Source organism: Melanerpes formicivorus, unplaced genomic scaffold (genome assembly GCF_026170545.1).
Source record: "Melanerpes formicivorus ecotype bairdi unplaced genomic scaffold, bMelFor1.0.p_v2 SCAF_64, whole genome shotgun sequence".
NCBI classification, from domain to species: Eukaryota; Metazoa; Chordata; class Aves; order Piciformes; family Picidae; genus Melanerpes; species Melanerpes formicivorus.
This window is the reverse complement of record NW_027142416.1, coordinates 3,851,893-3,871,094: the sequence shown is the minus strand read 5'-3', so window position 1 is coordinate 3,871,094 and position 19,202 is coordinate 3,851,893. Positions and strand designations below refer to the sequence as shown.

Here is a 19,202-nt window from a genome sequence, read left to right as displayed (position 1 = left end):
TGGTTGGGTGGTGTTGGATGATAGGTTGGACGCAACGATCTTGAAGGTCTCTTCCAACCTGGTCTATTCTATTCTATGTCAAAGGGCCTTGAAGATGTATCTTTCTCATGCAAGTTGTGCTTTTCATTTGCTCTATGAGCACACAAAGTTTATATAGAATCATAGAATTGTTAGGGTTGAAAGGGACATCAGGGATCAGCCAGTTCCAACCCCCCTGCCATGGGCAGGGACACCTCACACTACAGCAGGTTGCTCACAGCCACATCCAGCCTGGCCTGAAAAACCTCCAGGGATGAGGCTTCCACCACCTCCCTGGGCAACCTGTGCCAGTCTCTCACCACCCTCATGGGGAATAACTTCTTCCTAACATCCAATCTCAATCTACCCATTTCTAGTTTTGCTCCATTCCCCCCAGTCCTATCACTCCCTGACACCCTACAAAGTCCCTCCCCAGCTTTCCTCTAGGCCCTTTTCAGATACTGGAAGCCCACAATCAATACTGGAAGGCCACAATAATACATCAGTATATACTGACCACAAATCTTCAAACTAGGCAAGAAAGGAAGAGACCCATTGCCAGCAGTTAAAATGTGCAGTATCTTGTTTATTTATATATGTATGCGCACACACACACACAGAGAGGTGGAATCTTATTCTTTAGCTAGTAGGCAGGGAGTTTTTTTATCTGTGAAAACTGCAAAATGGATATAAAATAGAATCCCTCAGAGCAGAAGCAGCTTTTAGATCACTTTAATGAAGGCACCCAAACCCGAGCTCATCAGCCTTTGCCTAGGGATACTTCCTATTTGTATATAAAGATTAAATGAATGTCTAAGGTTTAAAGACATTATTCTGATTCTATTACATGCTGGAGATTTACTACAGGGACTTACAGACCACAGTTGTGGTGTTTCTTGGTGATTTACAGTGTAAGAAGAGTTCAGTCACAGAACCACAGAATGTTAGGGGGTTGGAAGGGATGTCCAGAGCTCATCCAGTACAACCCCCCTGCCAGAGCAGAGTCACCTAGGGCTGATCACACAGGAATACACCCAGGTGGGTTTTGCAAGTCTCCAGAGAAGGAGACTCCACTATCTCCCCAAGCAGCCTGTTCCAGTACTCAGTCATTGACAACAGCTTAATGGACTTTTCAGTGAGAGAAAGAAATGTTTCAGCTGCACCCGCTGCTTTAAAATAGATGAATCCAGTTATTCTCAAACCCCCAATATTCTTCTTTCCCATTTAAACATGGGACCAGTGATGGTTCTCTATCTGAGGATTCTAAGTAAAAGAACCACTGAGAAATTCTGAGCGTTGATAGGTGGCCACAGCCCAAAAGTTTTAAACACTGGCAGCAGACACTTACCAGCTCTCAAAAGCTCACCAGAAAGCCACGTGATGGCTAACTTACAGCCTGTTCAAAACTATTTCTGATTTTCTTTCCACACATGCCAATGTTTTAAAAGGAAATGTGAAGAACAAACTCCACCCTTCCCACCAAATCTGTGAAAAGTGGCATTTCAAAGCATAATTCAGTGTTGCAGCCCCTGTGCTGAGGGCAGCTGCTGGCCACCTGCAGAGTGGAGGATTCCTTAGCTGATCAGGTCCTTAGCACACCTCGTAGAGCAAAACAATCACATTCCATGGGTGCCCAGAACAACAGCCTCACGTTGGCAGCCTTGGATTGGACCATGCTGCAGGGGCCACCTCCTTGACACACTGGAACCTCTCATTGGGAAAAGATTTTAGCTTACAGATGTGGTTGGGTTTTACTGGTTAAAGGATTGATAAAAGAGTATTGAAACAGCCACTCTGAGCAAGTTACTGGTGTTAGGGACTTAGGAACATCTTGGAGGGCTGCTAGGGACTTCTGCTTCTGTCAGCTTCAGTGCAGGGATGCTGCTAGGGATCTGCCCAGGACTTCTCTTAGCTGCTTTGTCTGTTAAGGGCTTCCAGGACTTCTGCTGTAAGTGGGACTCTGAGATTCTGTAATGCTGGGGTTTCTACAAGGACTTGTGGGAGGATTTCTGAGATCCTCTGCTCTCTGCATTTCTGGAATCTCATTGCTATATGGCAAAAGGGTTCCTGCCTTCATTCTTCACCCAATGGCCCCCAAAGCAGCAGGAGGAACAACAACTAAAGACTTCTATCTTTATCCTCTTCAAAGTACCACAGCCACCCGTGGTCCAAAAAAATACAGTCTGCTGGAAGGAGACTGCTTGTAATACTTCAGCTGAAATTGTACGCAGGGTGCTGTTCAGTTCCATTGGCATGAGCAGCCTACAGGCTCCTGGATGACGTAGATGATCTCGGTGCCGTTTCCCGAGCAGCGCAGCGGCACCGCTAGGTTGCGGGTTCCGGTTTCTCGACAGCATTTACAGAACCTTAAATGGCTATCAATGTTGACATTGAAAATGGTTGCAGATGGGCACTTGCCGTCACAAGAAGCCACATTTACCTGTGGGCAAGAGAAGAGCTGAGATTAGATGCCTCAAAAGGCATTGTAAAAACACATTTCAAACTTCTTTGTGGTTAAACCTTATTTTTATATTAATAAAACCAACTTGGTTCTGAAATGCTTCATCATAGGGTAGTTTCAGGCTGTGCCTTTAACAATTTTTCACAGGTCTTTGAATCATAGAATCAACCAGGCTGGAAAAGACCTCAGAGATCATCAAGTCCAACCAGTTACCTAACACCCAACACCTCCTGACAACTAAACCATGGCACCAAGTGCCACATCCAATCCCCTGTTGAACATCTCCGGAGACAGTGACTCCACCACCTCCCTGGGCAGCACATTCCTGTGGCCAACAGCTCTCTCTGGGAAGAACTTTCTCCTCATCTCCAGCCTAAACTTCCCCTGGCACAGCTGGAGACTGTGTCCTCTTGTTCTGGTGCTGGTTGCCTGGGAGAAGAGATCAACCCCCACCTGGCTACAACCTCCCCTCAGGGAGTTATAGACAGCAAGAAGGTCTCCCCTGAGCCTCCTCTTCTCCAGGCTAAGCAACCCCATCTCCCTCATCCTCTCCTCACAGGGCTGTGCTCCAAACTCCTCCCCAGCCTCATTGCCCTTCTCTGGACACATTCAAGTGTCTCAATGTCCTTCTTAAATTGAGGAGCCCATAACTGAATGCAGGACTCAAGGTGTGGCCTAACCAGTGCTGAGTCCAGGGCAGAATGACTTCCCTGCTCCTGCTGGACACACTGTTCCTGATACAGGCCAGGATGCCATTGGCCCTCTTGGCTGCCTGGGCACACTGCTGGCTCATGTTCAGCTGCTGTGAACCAGTACCCCCAGGTCCCTCTCTGCCTGGCTGCTCTCCAGCCACTCTGACCCCAGCCTGTAGCAGTGCATGGGGTTGTTGTGGCCAATGTGTAGAACCTGGCACTTACATGCGTTAAATCTCAAACCCCTGGACTCTGCCCCTCTGTCCCTCTGCAGAGCTCTGCCACCCTCTAACAGATCAACTCCTGCCTCCAGCTTGGTGTCATCTGCAAATTTACTGATGATGGACTCAATGCCCTCGTCCAGATCATCAATAAAGATATTGAACAGGATGGGGCCACGTTGATCCCTGGGGGACACCACTGGTGCCTGGCTGCCAACTGTATGTGGCACCATTCACCATCATTCTCTGGGCTCAGCCTCCAGCCAGTTCCTAACCCAGCTCAGAGTGCTGCTGTCCAAGACAGGTGTTGACAGCTTGGCCAGGAGTTTGCTGTGGGGGACAGTGTCAAAGGCCTTGCTGAAGTCCAGGCAGACTACATTCACAGCCTGCCCCATATCCACTAGGTGGTGAACAGAAAAGTAGTAAAATGTAAATAAATCACTGTTGGGTATGAAAAGGAAAATAAAGATAGTTCTAAACAATCCCATTGGAAGAGATAAGGGACTAAAAGCGGTTGTGCCAAAACAATCTCTCTTCTTCTCTCGCTTCTTCGCTCTAGGAGAGATACTAACTCACTTCTGCTTGAAGTCCAGCCTATCACCCAACACCATCTAATCACCTAAACCATGGCACTAAGTGCCTCACCCAGGCTCTTCTTAAACACTTCCCGTGATGGTGACTCCACTGAGAGGGCATTTAGTAAATGGTTATAAATATCTGAGGGCTGGGGGTCAAGAGGGAGGGGACAGGCTCTGCTCACTTGCACCCTGGGATAGGACAAGGGGCAATGGATAGAAACTCCAGTACAGGAGGTTTCACCTCAACATGAGGAGGAACTTCTTCACTGGGAGGGTCACAGAGCCCTGGAGCAGGCTGCCCAGAGAGGTTGTGGAGTCTCCTTCTCTGGAGACTTTCAAGCCCTGTCTGGATGTGTTCTCGTGCGACCTGCACTATGGTCCTGCTGTGGCAGGGGGGTTGGACTTGATGATCTCTGGAAGTCCCTTCCAACCCCTAGCATCCCAGGATCCTGTGATTTGCTTGTGCCCTAGGCCCAGCATCAAACACAGGTCTCTCATGCTTACCGGGCTTTGACTTATGCAGTCACTTTTCCTTATGGTTGTCCTGATTGTCATTTTCTGGCAAATCCTTTCTTCCTTTTTGCCTGGTAAAATACAGAAAATGCATACTGACTCAACACAGGTTTGGACTAGACTCAAAATATGAAGCTATTAATATGATTTTAATAATTAGACTTTGTTTTCATACATGAACACTTTAAAATATTACTTCCATAATTAAATACTTTTTTTTAGGGGAAAAAACCAGAAACAAAACAAAGCCCAACCCTCACATATTGATAAGTAGTTCCTGTGTAGAATTATTGGTTGCACAGCTGGCACATATGAGTGTCCTAGTTTTGAGACACAAGATGCCCAGGACAAAAGGTCAGAAAAGATATTTGACCCCTTCCCAAGCAGTAAAATAAATTAGAAGTAAATCAAAATTGAAAAATAAAATGAAATAAAAATGGAAAGTAAAAGAAATATGTAAAATAAAATAAAATAAAAAGGAAAAAAAAAGAAACGTGAAAAATAAAATGAAATAAAAATGTAAAATAAAATGAAATAAAAATGAAATTAAAAAAAGAAAAATAAAATAAAATTAAAAAAAAATAAAATAAAAATAAAAATTGAAATAAAAATGAAAAATAAAATGAAAATGAAAATGAAAATGAAAAAGAAAAATAAAACAAAAATGAAAATGAAAAATAAAATAGAAAAATAAAATAAAATAAAATCCAAGTGTAAAATAAAATAAAATAAAAATGTAAAATAAAAGAAAATAAAAATGTAAAATAAAATAAAATAAAAATGAAAAATAAAATGAAATAGAAATGTAAAATGAAATAAAAATGTAAAATAAAATAAAATTAAAGTGTAAAGTAAAATAAAATAAAAATGTAAGCTAGAAATGCTCCACACTGGATTGGAAGTTTAAATGGAAATTCTATTTACAGGCATATACAAAAGGCTCTCAGGTAAAAGGAATACATTCACAAATGAGGCTCAGTGCTTCCCCTGGGCTTACCAGCCCAAAACCTTTCAGAGCCTTCTGGAAAGCTCCTCCCCACTGAGCCTCAGCAGGCAGAAGGGCAAATTGCCCTCCCCCTAGACCCAGGCCTACCACAGGCTTCCCCAGGCCCTGTGGCGTAGCTGGAAATTCCCTGTCAGCCAAGGCCAGGAGAAAGCCTCTCCCCCATGCACCATAAGATGAGAACCCTCATCCCAGCCAGAGAGGAGAGAGACAAAATTGGCTGTGCACTCCCTTAAACAGAGAGATATAGAAAACCAGAGTAGAATAACACATTACAATATCCTGGGGCAAGCTGCCCCTCCCCCAGCTCTTCATGGTTATATCACTTAACTCATGATTTCCTTTAACCATCTCCAGTGAGGTATCCAGTGCCCCATTAAGCTTTGGAAATATGAAAATATTACTCTAGAATAGAATAGAATTAACCAGATTGGAAAAGACCTTTGAGATCATCAAGTCCAACCTATCACATAACACCATCTAATCAACTAAACCATGGCACCAAGTGCCTCATCCAGGCTCTTCCTAAACACCTCCAGGGATGGTGACTCCACCACCTATGGCACAGATAACAAGGCAAATAGCAATTAGAAAACACAAGGTGCCTCTGGTAATTTGGAATAATAGTAATAAAATTCATTCTGTTTTAATAAGAATATTGAATGCAATTAGGCATCCCTGCCCATGGCAGGGGGCTGGCTGGAACTAGATGACCTTCAAGGTCCCTTCCAACCCAAGCCATCTTATCAATCTATGAATACATAAGGTTCTGATTCTGCGTTTTACAAAAGTTTTAGAGCTTCATATTTAGGAGGTTTGGGCTGGATGTCAGGAAGAAATTCTTCACAGAAAAAGAGATTGGCCATTGGAATGTGCTGCCCAGGGAGGTTGTGGAGTCACCATCATTGGAGGTGTTCAGGAGGAGACTTGATAGGGTGCTTGGTTGCATGGTTTAGTTGATTAGGTGGTGTTGGATGATAGGTTGGATGTGATGATCTTGAAGGTCTCTTCCAACCTGGTTTATTCTAGTCTATAATATAACATTGAAACAAATGTATAACCAGTCATCAATTACACAAGCATTCTGGACATTCAGCATATGGGATATATAACAATCACTATTCAGCAGAGTTTCTGCACCTTTAGCACATGTCATCATGGCTGGATGCATGCAAAAAGAACAATATTTCTGTTTCCCAGAAGCTTGTGAGCACTTTTATATGATAAATGAGCTCTGAGTAGTGAAGATCTTAGAATCACAGAATCATAGAATGGTCTGGACCAGGAGGGACCTCCAGAGCTCATCCAGTCCGACCTCCCCGCACTCAGCAGGGACATCCCCAACTAGATCAGGCTGCCCAGGGCCTCCTCCAGCCTCACCTTGAAGATCTCCAGGGAAGGAGCCTCAACCACCTCCCTGGGAAACCTGTGCCAGTCTTCCACCACGCTCATAGGAAAGAACTTGTTCCTCACACCCATTCTAAATCTGCTCTGCTCTAGTTTGAAGCCATTGCCCCTGGTCCTGCCCCTGCAGGCCTTTGTAAACAGTCTCTCTCCATCCTTCCTGTAGACCCCTTCAGGTCCTGGCAGGCTGCTCTTAGGTCTCCCTGTAGCCTCCTCTTCTCCAAGCTGAACACTCCCAGCTCCCTCAGCCTGTGCTTGTAGCAGAGCTGCTCTGACCCCTTATCATTTTTGTGGATCTGCTCTGCCCCTGCTCCATTAGGTCCATGTTCTTCCTGTATTGAGGGCTCCAGAGCTCCAGGTGGAGTCTCACCAGAGCAGAGTAACATAGCTGAATCACCTCTCTGGATCTGCTGGCAATGCTGCTTTGGATGCAGCCCAGCTCCAGTGGATATTTTAAAATTTGGCTGGCTGCAGACTACAGCTGGATTTTTTCCTGCACTACTGAACTAGCAGATCACTGTATGATTGCAGCTGCTGGCTGCATATTGGTTTTCCTTCCTTAGCAACACTTAGGAAAAAGAAGTCCTGTGATATTTCCATCAGAAAGTGCATGCCAGCAGGAATATGTGCAATCTTTGTACTTCTACAAGTCATATAGAGGGACACATGATACTGCAGTGTATGAAGTGCTGTTCTCTAACGACAACTGCTGCTACACTTTGTTCTCTCCCATCTTTAGCTGTCAAGAAGGTCCACATTCAGTACCACATGTGCTTTTTTACCCCCACTCATTCCTTATTTGAATGTGGAGTTTCTGCGACTTACCTATCCTTAAAAGCAAAGAATTATGGTCATAATGCAACAGTTTTGTAACATTCTGCAGTTTCTGATGTAAAGAGCATTTATAAACATGTGATTGTAGCTGGATGTTCCCCCCACCCCCAACACTTTCATGGCTTTGTAAAACAGAGAAGAAACACAGCATAAATCCCTATCTGCAAAGGTGAGACAGGGCAGTGAGGCAAACTCTCGCTTGATTTTAAGGTTAGAAACATTTCAGTCATTAAATTCAGGGAGCTGGGACCAGCTTTAGAATCTCTTGGTAACAGTATTTGGGGCGATGGTATTCTTTAAACTAACATTTCTGTTCATGTGATGTTCATTTCATGTTACAGCTCTCTGTGATGTTCATTTCATGTTACAGCTCTCTGTGATGTTCATTTCATGTTACAACTCTCTGTGATGTTCATTTCATGTTACAGCTGCCCTGCCCAGGAAGTTCACTTAGTAAAACTGATTTCAGAAATGAACAGGAGGAAGAACCATCAGCAGCATATACCATAAATGGATGAACCTAATTCTGACAGGTGCTGAGCTGTGAACCCTAACCAGGGTTTAGAAAAGCCACCAGCCTGGGAGGCCAACGGGGGCTCAGCACCTCTCAGTGTCAGGCCCAGGCCCATTCACTGCATAGTGACCTGTAATGGTGATGACAGCTCTGGGCATATATCAAGCAGTGCTTACACTATTAATTAAATAAATAAAACATAGACAGAAAGAAAATACAGTATTAAAAATAATACCTGGTTCACAATTAATACTAGCAGTAGGCACTACTGGGCTAATGGCAAAGGGTAATAGACCCAATCCAGAACCTGGCAGAATCATTAGGAATATCAGTTTCTCATGAAATAAAAACATTTTTAATATAAATGAGAGTTCATTAATTCTTACACTGCCAACTGCATTTATTTTTGCTTTTTTTTTTTGTTTTTGTTCATTTAGCAAAAGGTGTTGAGCTTTCCTGCTGCTCTTCCAAATTTAGAAACACTGAAGCTGCTTCAAGTCTCACTAAAGATGGCCTAAACTTTGTTTCTCTCCTGGAATGATGCTTCCTTGTCAACCAAACTTTTGCAATGAGTCTGTCTATGGCAAGGTAAGAATTAAGTATTGTGCACTCACTTTGCATGCATTGAATCAAGGTCTTTTCAGCGAGATTATTTGCTCCCATTAAAACCCCAAGGTGTTGCAAGCTCTATTTTAGAAGTGCTCTTTTTTAACTGCTTCATCACAGGGCACATGCTTTTAGTTAAAACAAAACAGAGAGTAAAGTAGCACATAATTGTATGGATTATATCTGGGTTTTAGCAGCCACCTCAGCAAATATTTCTGAAGTATAACGATGCCTTTCCTGAGGCCACAGAACATGGCCACAATGATAAATCTCCCTGGTCAACAGAAACCCCCAGGAGCCAGCCTAATTTGGCATGGGTTAGTCACATTTTTTTCTGTCCACATAGCTTATCTCATTAGAGAAAGAACATTAATTAGCCAGATTTTAGCACGGTTCTGGTGCGTTGCTTTTCTGTGCTGCTTCTAATGGAAAAAAAATAATTCCTTAATTAATTAAAGTATTCTGGTTTATTGGCTTTTGTGTTCTGTGTTTTGGATGCACTAGAACAAGAACACTTGCAGTTCATTTTTGAAAAGCTTTGCACAACTTGGACACAGGAACATCCTGTAGTTGATAAATTAACATTTCCCCTTCTGTCAAAAGATGGTTTGCACTACACTGCACGTCTGAATTTGATTGAGTAGCTGGGCAATACATGCTTATAGAGCTCTGACTCCCTGTTCAATATTGCTGTGCCTAAAAAAAATTCCAAAGGCTAATGTTTTAACTCTAATGTTGAACACACACACACACATACAAAAAAAAAAAACAAAAACAAAAAAGCCAAAAAAAAAGTAATAAATATATATCAGAGGGAGGATTTGCTGTGGCATTCACCAAGTTCTTGCTCCACACAATTAGTTTTACACAGCAGTGGCTTTGTTAAGTAAAATTTGGTCTAGAAAAATTCCAAAGACCAAGATTTTTGATAGAACAGAATTAACCAGGATGGAAAAGACCTTTTTGAACACCCAAAAAAAAAAGGCCAAAAGAAAAAAAAATCAGAGGGAGGATTTTCTGTGGCATTCACCTATCCTATCCTATCCTATCCTATCCTATCCTATCCTATCCTATCCTATCCTATCCTATCCTATCCTATCCTATCCTATCCTATCCTATCCTATCCTATCCTATCCTATCCTATCCTATCCTATCCTATCCTATCCTATCCTATCCTATCCTATCCTATCCTATCCTATCCTATCCTATGCTATTCTTGCTCCACACAATTAGTTTTTACACAAGAGTGGTTTTATTAAGTAAAATTTTGTCTAAAAGAATTCCAAAGACTGATATTTTGATTCTGATGTTGAACACAAAAATAAGGCCAACAGAAAAATAAAAGTCAGAGGGAGGATTTTCTGTGGCATTCACCAAGCCCTTGCTCCACACAATTAGTTTTACACAGCCGTGTCTTTGTTAAGCAAAATTTGGTCTAGAAAAATTCCAAAGACCAAGATTTTTAATAGAACAGAATTAACCAGGTTGGAAAAGACCTTTTTGAACACCAAAAAAAAGGCCAAAAGGAAAAAAAAAATCAGAGGGAGGATTTTCTGTGGCATTCACCTATTCTATTCTATTCTATTCTATTCTATTCTATTCTATTCTATTCTATTCTACTCTACTCTACTCTACTCTACTCTACTCTACTCTACTCTACTCTACTCTACTCTACTCTATTCTTGCTCCACACAATTAGTTTTACACAGCAGTGGCTTTATTTCCATGTATACATAAATATATACCTTGACAATAAAACCTTTCCTAGTCAAAATTGCAGAGAAAATCCATTTGCTCTCAATCAGCTTTTAAAACCACATAAGTTGTGCAGCCTTTATATCAGCTTGCCTCATATCTCATCATATTTTAATGTCACACACTCAGAATAGGTGAATGCATAGCTAGAGAGTAAAAAGGCAGGTTTACCATTGCTTTAATTTTCCTCATTTGGGACTTTAAAGAACACTCTCAAATTATGAATCCAGTATTTTAGGCCTAGAAATTCCATATTAGTGATGCGGAGTAGATTTGTAAGCTTGGGGATGTATTTCAAAGTGCCATCAAGCTGGGAATCAATTTTAGGGGAGAAAATCCTTGTCTCTTATTTTTTTGGGGTGAAAACCATGTAGGCAGTAGGGCAGCTTACCAATGGAGAGAATGTTTCCATTCTTTTAATCAATATAACTTTTTCTCTTCCAGAGATTATATTTGGAGAGATTTGGTTATACTCCAGAACAATGATGTTAAAAACCACCAAGTCAGCAGCCAAATGAAGCAAGGCTTTTTAATAGGAGTGGTTAGGTAACTAGAACAGTTGTAGATGTGATCTGTGCAGGAACTGCATGCTCTTTCTTCTTTATGTCCCAGCCACTGAGGTTAAAAAACAAGCCCTCCAAACCCAAAGCCAAACTACCACATCTCGCAGGCTCCGTCACTTACAGGTCTTGCAGCAGCCATCATTATACGTCTGCACAATTCCTCCATTCTAGGAAAATGAAAGGAGAATACATCAAAAAAGACTGTGCCCAACACAAAGGTGAATTGTATCTCAAGACATTCCATGTTTGAAAGATGCCTAACTAATTGAAACACAGCGTCACTGACATCACCAAAATTATATAGGTCTGTATCAGGTGGAGGTTTGGTTCATGAGTTCTTTACAGCCTTTGATATCGAAAATTAACTTCTCACTGCCCATCTGACCTCATCTGCTTTCCTTTCAGCATTTTCTTATACCACTCCACTACCATCTACTTCCATACCACTGAGATTCATTACTGAATCGTGGAATCACAGCATGTTAGGGGCTGGAAGGGACCTCAAAAGATCTTCCAGTCCAACCTCCCTGCCAGAGCAGGAGCACCTAGAGCAGACCACACAGCAACACATCCAGGCAGGGCTTGAGTATCTCCAGACAAGGAGACTTCACAACCCCCCTGGGCAGCCTGTTCCAGTGTTCTGTCACCCTCACAGGGAAAAATTTCTTCCTCCTGTTTCCATGGAACTTCCTATGCCTCATCTTCCACAACTGCCCCTTGTGCTGTCACTGGGCATCCCCCAGCAGAGCCTGGCTCCAGCCTCTGGGTACTCACCCTGCAAATTTTTATCAACATGAAGGAGGTCACCTCTCAGGCTGCTCCTCTCCAATCTGCAGAGCCCTCAGCTCCCTCAGGCTCTCCTCATAAGGAAGATGTTTCATAGTTTCATAGTTTCATAGTTTCATTCAGGGTTGGAAGGGACCACACGGATCATCTAGTTCCAACCCCCCTGCCATGGGCAGGGACACCTCACACTACAGCAGGCTGGCCAGAGCCTCATCCAGCCTGGGCTTAAACACCTCCAGGGACAGGGCCTCAACCACCTCCCTGGACAACCCATTCCAGGGTCTCACCACTCTCATGGGGAAGAACCTCCTCCTCACATCTAGCCTGAATCTCCCCACCTCCAGCTTCATTCCATTCCCCCTAGTCCTATCACTACCTGAGATCCTGAGAAGTCCTTCCCCAGCCTTCCTGTAGGCCCCCTTCAGATACTGGAAGGCGACAATTAGGTCACCTCGGAGCCTTCTCTTCTGCAGACTGAACAGCCCCAACTCCTTCAGTCTGTCCTCATAGGAGAGGTGCTCCAGCCCTCTGCTCATCCTCGTGGCCCTTCTCTGGACACCTTCCAGCACCTCCAGATCCCTCTTGTAATAGGGGCTCCCGAACTGGACACAGTACTCCAGGTGGGGTCTCACCAGAGCTGAGTAGAGGGGGAGGATCACCTCCCTCGACCTGCTAGCCACTCCTTTAATCATTTGTGTGGCTCTCTGGTGGACTCTCTCTAGTAGTTCCCTGTCCCTCTTGAACTTAGGGGCCCAGGACACAATACAATGTAGCCTCACCAGGGCAGAGTGGAGGGGGAGGGGAACCTGTCTCACCACAGCCATTCTGATCCACCCCAGGATGCCATTGGCCTTCTTGGCCACAAGAGCACATTGCTGGCTCATGGTCAACCTCCCATCCACCAGGACCCCCAGGTCCTTTTCCTCTTCGCTGTTCTCCAGAAGCTCAGTCCCCAACTTATTCTTCTCCATGGGGTTCTTCTTTCCCAGATGCAAGACTCTAATCTTGCCCTTTCTGAATTTCATTCCATTTTTCCCTGCCCAGGTTACTTAAAAAAATTTATGTCTCTAACTTTGCTGGTGCAAAGTTGCCACTGATCATTAACACCTGATAAGCAGCTCCTTACAGCATTAACTACATCTGTGCATATATGCACACTTTGGAAAGGGAACAATAACTGCAGAGTTGCAGAAGCATTGGTGTGCTCAACTCTTTTTCTCAATTATAATCTTTGTAACAGATTTCCATTAAAGTTGCTTGTTAGAAGGCAAAAATATATGAAAGTGAAGAAAATGTAGTTTCAAAATCAAAAGAGAGCATGGGAGGGAGAGAGAGGCTGTCAGAATCTGTCAGGATGGGTGCAAGCAAGAAACAGCAGCCCACAGTTTTAGTGCATAGCTGAAAAGTGCACATCAAGCAGTGTTCTAGTTTGGAGTGGGACAGATTGCTCCATTGCTCCCAAAGGGGCAATAGAATAAGGCTCACACCAATGGATTGGATAGCAGTGGAAAGTTTAAATGGAAAAGCAATTCATGTACTACACAAACTACAAAGCATAGTGGTGAGCACAGCAAAGCCTACAAAGCTCAGAGAAATCCCCAGTCTAAGCTTAACACAAAAGTTCCTTCACACTAGATCAAAACCCAACATTTCCCTTCTCCCCACCTGGGGCTCACCAAAGTCCCTAGGACTCTTTCTTCCTCTACTCCCCATTGCTAGGTTGGTTTCAGGCTGTCCAGGCCTGATCTGTCCCCCACCTTTTTTCCCTGGCCTTAGGCCTAAATAGGCCAAGATTTCACAGGAAAAAAGGTTACTCAGGCCAAAGAGGCCTGGGATGCTCCTCCATCGTTACCAGATAAGAGAGGGTCTCTCTCTGATTGGGAAGAAAGAGAGAGACAATAAATTTACAGCCAGATTGATAAGGGTGCAGGATTTATGGGCAGAAATAGACTATTGCCTGGGTCCACCCACTGGGCTGATCACTCTGGACACTGGAGGCACCCAGCCTAAATGGCCACAAGCAGACAGAGGAACATCTATAGCCCAACAGACATTTTTTAGCTTTGATGTTTTCATGCTAGCATGCAATGTTTTATCTCATTACAGAAAAATACTGAATCAGTTGGTCAAGAACTTCATAAATCCAGGCTGGATGTGGCTGTGAGCAACCTGCTGTAGCATGAGGTGTCCCTGCCCATGGCAGGAGGGTTGGAACTGGCTGATCCTGGAGGTCCCTCCCAGCCCTGACAATTCTATGATTCTAAATAAGCACTTAAACTCAGCCTCTTAAATCCATATTCCTAAATTATCCTGAGCTGCCTGTCAGCAGAGCTTTCTCCTCAGCTACTGCTGCAAGTCTCTGCTCAGTATCTCCACAAAGCAGGTCAGACTGATTCAGGAATTTAATTTTAGGGCTCCACACTTTAAAAATCTTAAACCATGATTGCTAGGGAATGATCCCAATAGATGGTGACAGAAAGGCTGCAAGGAGGAAACTCAAGCAGAAGGTCAGAGTAGAACAGACATTAATTTTAGACAGACAGCTCTGTGATTCTGTATAAAATTATTCCTTCTGCTCTTCATAGTTGAAAGTGCATTGCTGCAAGGTTTCCAAACACATGAGTGAAGCTTCTTCAGGATTGTGAGAAACAAGGATATTTTTAAACTAATGCAACAGAGAGTAGGACCTGTGCTAAATTTGTAAGGTGTGGTCAAGGCAGCAGTGGTACTTACCCTCTCCGCTGTGTATGTGTATTGGTATTATATGCAGCTTATACGAAATATATGATGGACTGCAAGTGCAAGAATTGTAAGGAGTGTGTGAAGTTAGAGAAATAATACATCCTAATTCAAATTTGAAGCAAATATGCAACATGCATGAAGCAGCCACATTCTCCAAACCAGTTTATATATGTGTGAAATGTATATATGTGTGTCAAATGTACATTTTTAGATATATAATGTAGGGAGATACCTTTTGTGTATGATGGATGTTGGTTTTTTATGTTGTACAGAGTTTAAGAGATAATAAAGTTTCTGTACCTTCTATTCTCTTTCTAAACTTTACATAATTTAAGGAATGGTTTTGTGTGGAGCCTTTCTAATTTGCTTGTTATGATTTATGTAGTGTATGAGCACTACAAACCTGGCAAAGTCTCACTCCAAACTGAAATATCACAGAATTGTCAGGGACCTCAAGGATCATCCAGTTCCAACTGCCCTGCCATGGCCAGGGACACCTCACACTACCTCAGGCTGCTCACAGCCACATCCAGCCTGGCCTTCCAAACCTCCAGGCATGAGGCTTCCACCACCTTCCTAGGCAACCTGTGCCAGTCTCTCACCACCCTCATGGGGAAGAACTTCTTCCTAACATCCAAGCTCAATCTACCCATTTCTAGTTTTGCTCCATTCCCCCCACTCCTATCACTCCCTGACACCCTCAAAAGTCCCTCCCCAGCTTTCTTGTAGCCCCCTTCAGATCCTGGAAGGCCACAAGAAGGTCTGCTGGGAGCCTTCTCTTCTCCAGACTGAACAGCCCCAACTCTCTCAGTCTGTCTCTATGGGAGAGGAGCTCCAGCCCTCTGCTCATCCTTGTGGCCCTTCTCTGGACACATTCAAGCACATGGATCTGGTTGGCTTTCCGGGCTGCAAGTGCTCACTGCTGACTCATGTTGAGCTTCTCATCAACCATCACCCCCAAGGCCTATTCTTCAGGGCTTCCCTCAAGGCAGTCCCTGCCCAGCCTGTATCAGTGCTTGGGATTGCCCTGCCCGAGATGCAGGCACACTTTATCCAGCGGTGTATCAAACATGAATCCAGTTCCACAATATTTTAAAGCCACCATCTTTAAGACCCAAAACAAACTTTCATACTCCCCACAGATATTTTGCCAGTCAAAAAGCAAGCAGGAACATAGAAAACAAGCCTGTAAATTACTCACTTAGATGTTTTTACTTACCACTCTTTTAACACAAGTCCAGGAGGTTTGCATGCATTGTCAAGTGTAAGTCACACTCCAGTTATTGTCACTTACCTCACCCAAAGTACAAACCTTTGTACACTCAGTGTCATTAAAGGGGGGGCAGATAACACTTGATCCCAATATGACAGCCCCTGCAGCAGTCTTTGCACACTTGTAGTTGGTGCAGTTGGAGCTCCAGGTGCTTCCTTCCTGGATACATAAAACAAAACCATTGTCAGGAAAAACAAAACATTGCAGCTTTCTCTCCAGCTCAAAATGGCTGTAAAAGTGGTGCCCTCATGCTGTAGTACCTACTGAGTGGGAAATTTGTTGCACACCACCCCTTGGCAGCAAAGTGTAAGCCCATCCTCTGACTACCAGTGGCTACTCCTCCCTGGAGCCATGTCTCTGCTCTCTGGTGTGCTGCTCTATATTGGTGTCCTAGTGCAGAATGAAAAGGCTCTGTGTCAGGAATAATGCTCAGAAGTTCATTTTTGCTCTAAAAGCAATGGGAAGCATGAGCCAAAAATCATGGCCACATCTGAATTTCCTTTCATGTGGATGCTGCTACAGTGCTTCAATTTCCACAGTTCCTTCCTACAGACACCAGAATGAGAAATATGACCTTGGGAAGGGGGAGAGACTGGATATTAGGAAGAAATTCTACACCATGAGGGTGGTGAGATACTAGACCAGGTTGCCCAGGGAGGTGGTGGAAGCCTCATCCCTGGAGGTTTTTCAGGCCAGGCTGGATGTGGCTGTGAGCAACCTGCTGTAGTGTGAGGTGTCCCTGCCCATGGCAGGGGGGTTGGAACTGGATGCTCCTTGAGGTCCCTTCCAACCTTGACAATTCTATGATTCTATAAGACAGGAATTCAGATGCGGACTCAGAAGCTCCTAATGCATCTAAACCTAGTATATGACTTTATAGTTTCAACTGGAACCCTACAGTGTAGTTTGAGTATATCCAGCCTTAAGTAAATTATGACATTCACCTTTCTTTGTAGAAAATATTACAAGCAATAAGGTTAAATAATGTATTCACCTAGTGTGAACTGGCAGGTTCTTAAATAAACACACTAGCAGATCCAGAGAGGTGATTCTGCCACTTTGCTCTGCTGAGACCTTACCAGGATTATTGTGTATGGCTGTGGAGCCCTCAATACAGGAAGGACATGGACCTGATGGAGCAGGTCCAGAGAAGGACCATGAGAATAATCAGGGGGCTGGAACACCTCTGCTACAAGGACAGGATGTGTGCGCTGCCTGTTCAGCTTGGAGAAGAGGAGGCTCCAGGGAGACCTAAGAGCAGCCTGCTGGCACTTGAAGGGGGCTACAGGAAGGATGAAGAGAGACTGTTTGCAAAGGCCTGCATGGACAGGACCAGGGGCAATGGCTTCAAACTAGAGCAGAGCAGATTTAGATTGGGTGTTAGGAACAAGTCCTTTACTACGAGGGTGGTGGAACACTAGAAGATGTTTCCCAGGGAGGTGGTTGAGGCTCCTCCCCTGGAGATCTTCAAGGTGAGGCTGGAGGAGGCCCTGGGCAACCTGATCTAGTTGGGGATGTCCCTGCTGAGTGCGGGGAGGTTGGACTGGATGAGCTCTGGAGGTCCCTTCTGGCCCAGACCACTCTGTGTCAAAACAGAGTGTGACTCAGCAGTAGGGAGGTAAGAAAGGAGACTGGCAACATGAATTAACTGAGAGGTGACTGTCAGGTGCATGGGGTTTGTACATTACATAGCTGTTCTCTGCCTCTACCCAGAGGCACTTACCTCATACAGAATCCTCGTTCCATTCTCACTATGAAACGAGCATGACATGTTTTGACAGGTCCCACAGCAAGTGTGGTGACTGAAGGAAGGGATATAGATTTGATGCTGGAAAGAGAAGAAAGACCAAAAAACAAAAGAAAAGAAAAGAAAAAAAAAAGGTGTTTTTTTTTCAATACAGTAAATGAAAATTCATTGATTTCTGAAAATACCAAGAGAAAGAATATTTAGGTGAATGGGGGGATGGATGGATGGATGGATGGATGGACAGGTGGGAGGAAGGAAGGATGGATGCATGCATGGATGGGTGCATGGATGGATGAGTGGATGTGTGGGTGGACAGGTTGATGGGAGAACCAATGGGTGGACAGGTGGGTGGGTGGGTGGATGGATGGACAGACAGGTGGAAGGAAGGAAGGATGGATGCATACATGGATGGGTACATGGATGGATGAGTGGATGGGTGGGTGGACAGGTTGGTGTGGGAACCAATGGGTGGACAGGTGGGTGGGTGGATGGATTGATGGATGGATGCATGCATGTAGGGCTGGGTGGATGCATGGATGGATGGGTGGATGGGTGAGTGGGTGGGTGGACGCCTGGATGGATGGGTGGGTGGACAGATGGGTGGACAGGTGGATGATTGGGTGGACAGGTGGGTGGGTAGGTGGGTGGATGGATGGTCATGTGGATGGGTGGATGTGTGGTTGCATTCATGGATAGGTGGGTGGGTGTGTGGTGGATGGTTGGATGGGTGGATGGATGTCTTTTTGCATGCTGCTATAAATTGCTTCTCAAAACAATCTTGAAGACACAAACATGCACACAATCACTGTAAAGTTCTGAAGTTCCTGCTGAGAAAACAGAACCAGCAAAAGTCTTCACTTTGGCTGTTTTCCTAAGGTAATTATGCTTACAAATGTCATCCTTACATGAATAATACTCACAGCTTCACATTGCTGGGAACAGTTCATTGTTGTCAAATGCATAGCATTGAATCCTGTGTTCTGATCTTTTTCTTGTAAACACTGTACTGTGTAACAAAGGTCCCCATCCAAATACTGAATCACTGACTGTCCAGGATTCAGCACTGTGACCTCTTGGAAGATGCACACATCATCCTTCTCTAACACCAAAAGAAAGAAATGTTAGCAGAGGGGAAAAAAAAATAGTATGTCAAGCAAATTAAGAGAATCTCTGTGAAGAGCAAAGAAGGGGAAAGTTCTGTGCTCTGCAAAAGTGTTCAAACCTTTAGAGCTGATTTGGTTTTGGTTTCAGTTATCAAACAAGGAAGGGAGGAGCTATAATTCACATTGAGAAAATGCCACAACATGCAAAAGTGCCTAGTGTGGATGGTGTTGCAACTATGGAAGTTGTTCTTCAAGATACTCTTCAGATACCTTCACATATCTGTGGGCTAAGTGTGCTGTATGAATTCATCTGCTCAGCACATAACGTAGCCCTTCTGTCCATTGAACTACTATGTCCACATAGCTGTGGGACAGTAATAGGCTCAAGC

The 19,202-nt window shown here is 44.1% G+C and overlaps 1 protein-coding gene across 1 annotated transcript in view; it reads right to left on the bottom strand.

The window, feature by feature from the left end:
* Positions 1–607: 607 nt before the first annotated feature.
* The window catches only part of OTOGL (otogelin like), a 139,131-nt gene continuing 120,536 nt past the window's right edge, over positions 608–19,202 (bottom strand). The window contains exons 53-58 of the mRNA XM_068162433.1: positions 18,631–18,809; positions 17,687–17,791; positions 16,003–16,122; positions 11,284–11,329; positions 4,475–4,554; positions 608–2,458 (exon numbers count right to left, since the gene is read on the bottom strand). Coding sequence (XP_068018534.1) covers positions 2,258–2,458; positions 4,475–4,554; positions 11,284–11,329; positions 16,003–16,122; positions 17,687–17,791; positions 18,631–18,809 — 731 coding nt within the window. The 3' untranslated portion in view covers positions 608–2,257. The remainder of the gene's footprint in view (positions 2,459–4,474; positions 4,555–11,283; positions 11,330–16,002; positions 16,123–17,686; positions 17,792–18,630; positions 18,810–19,202) is intronic.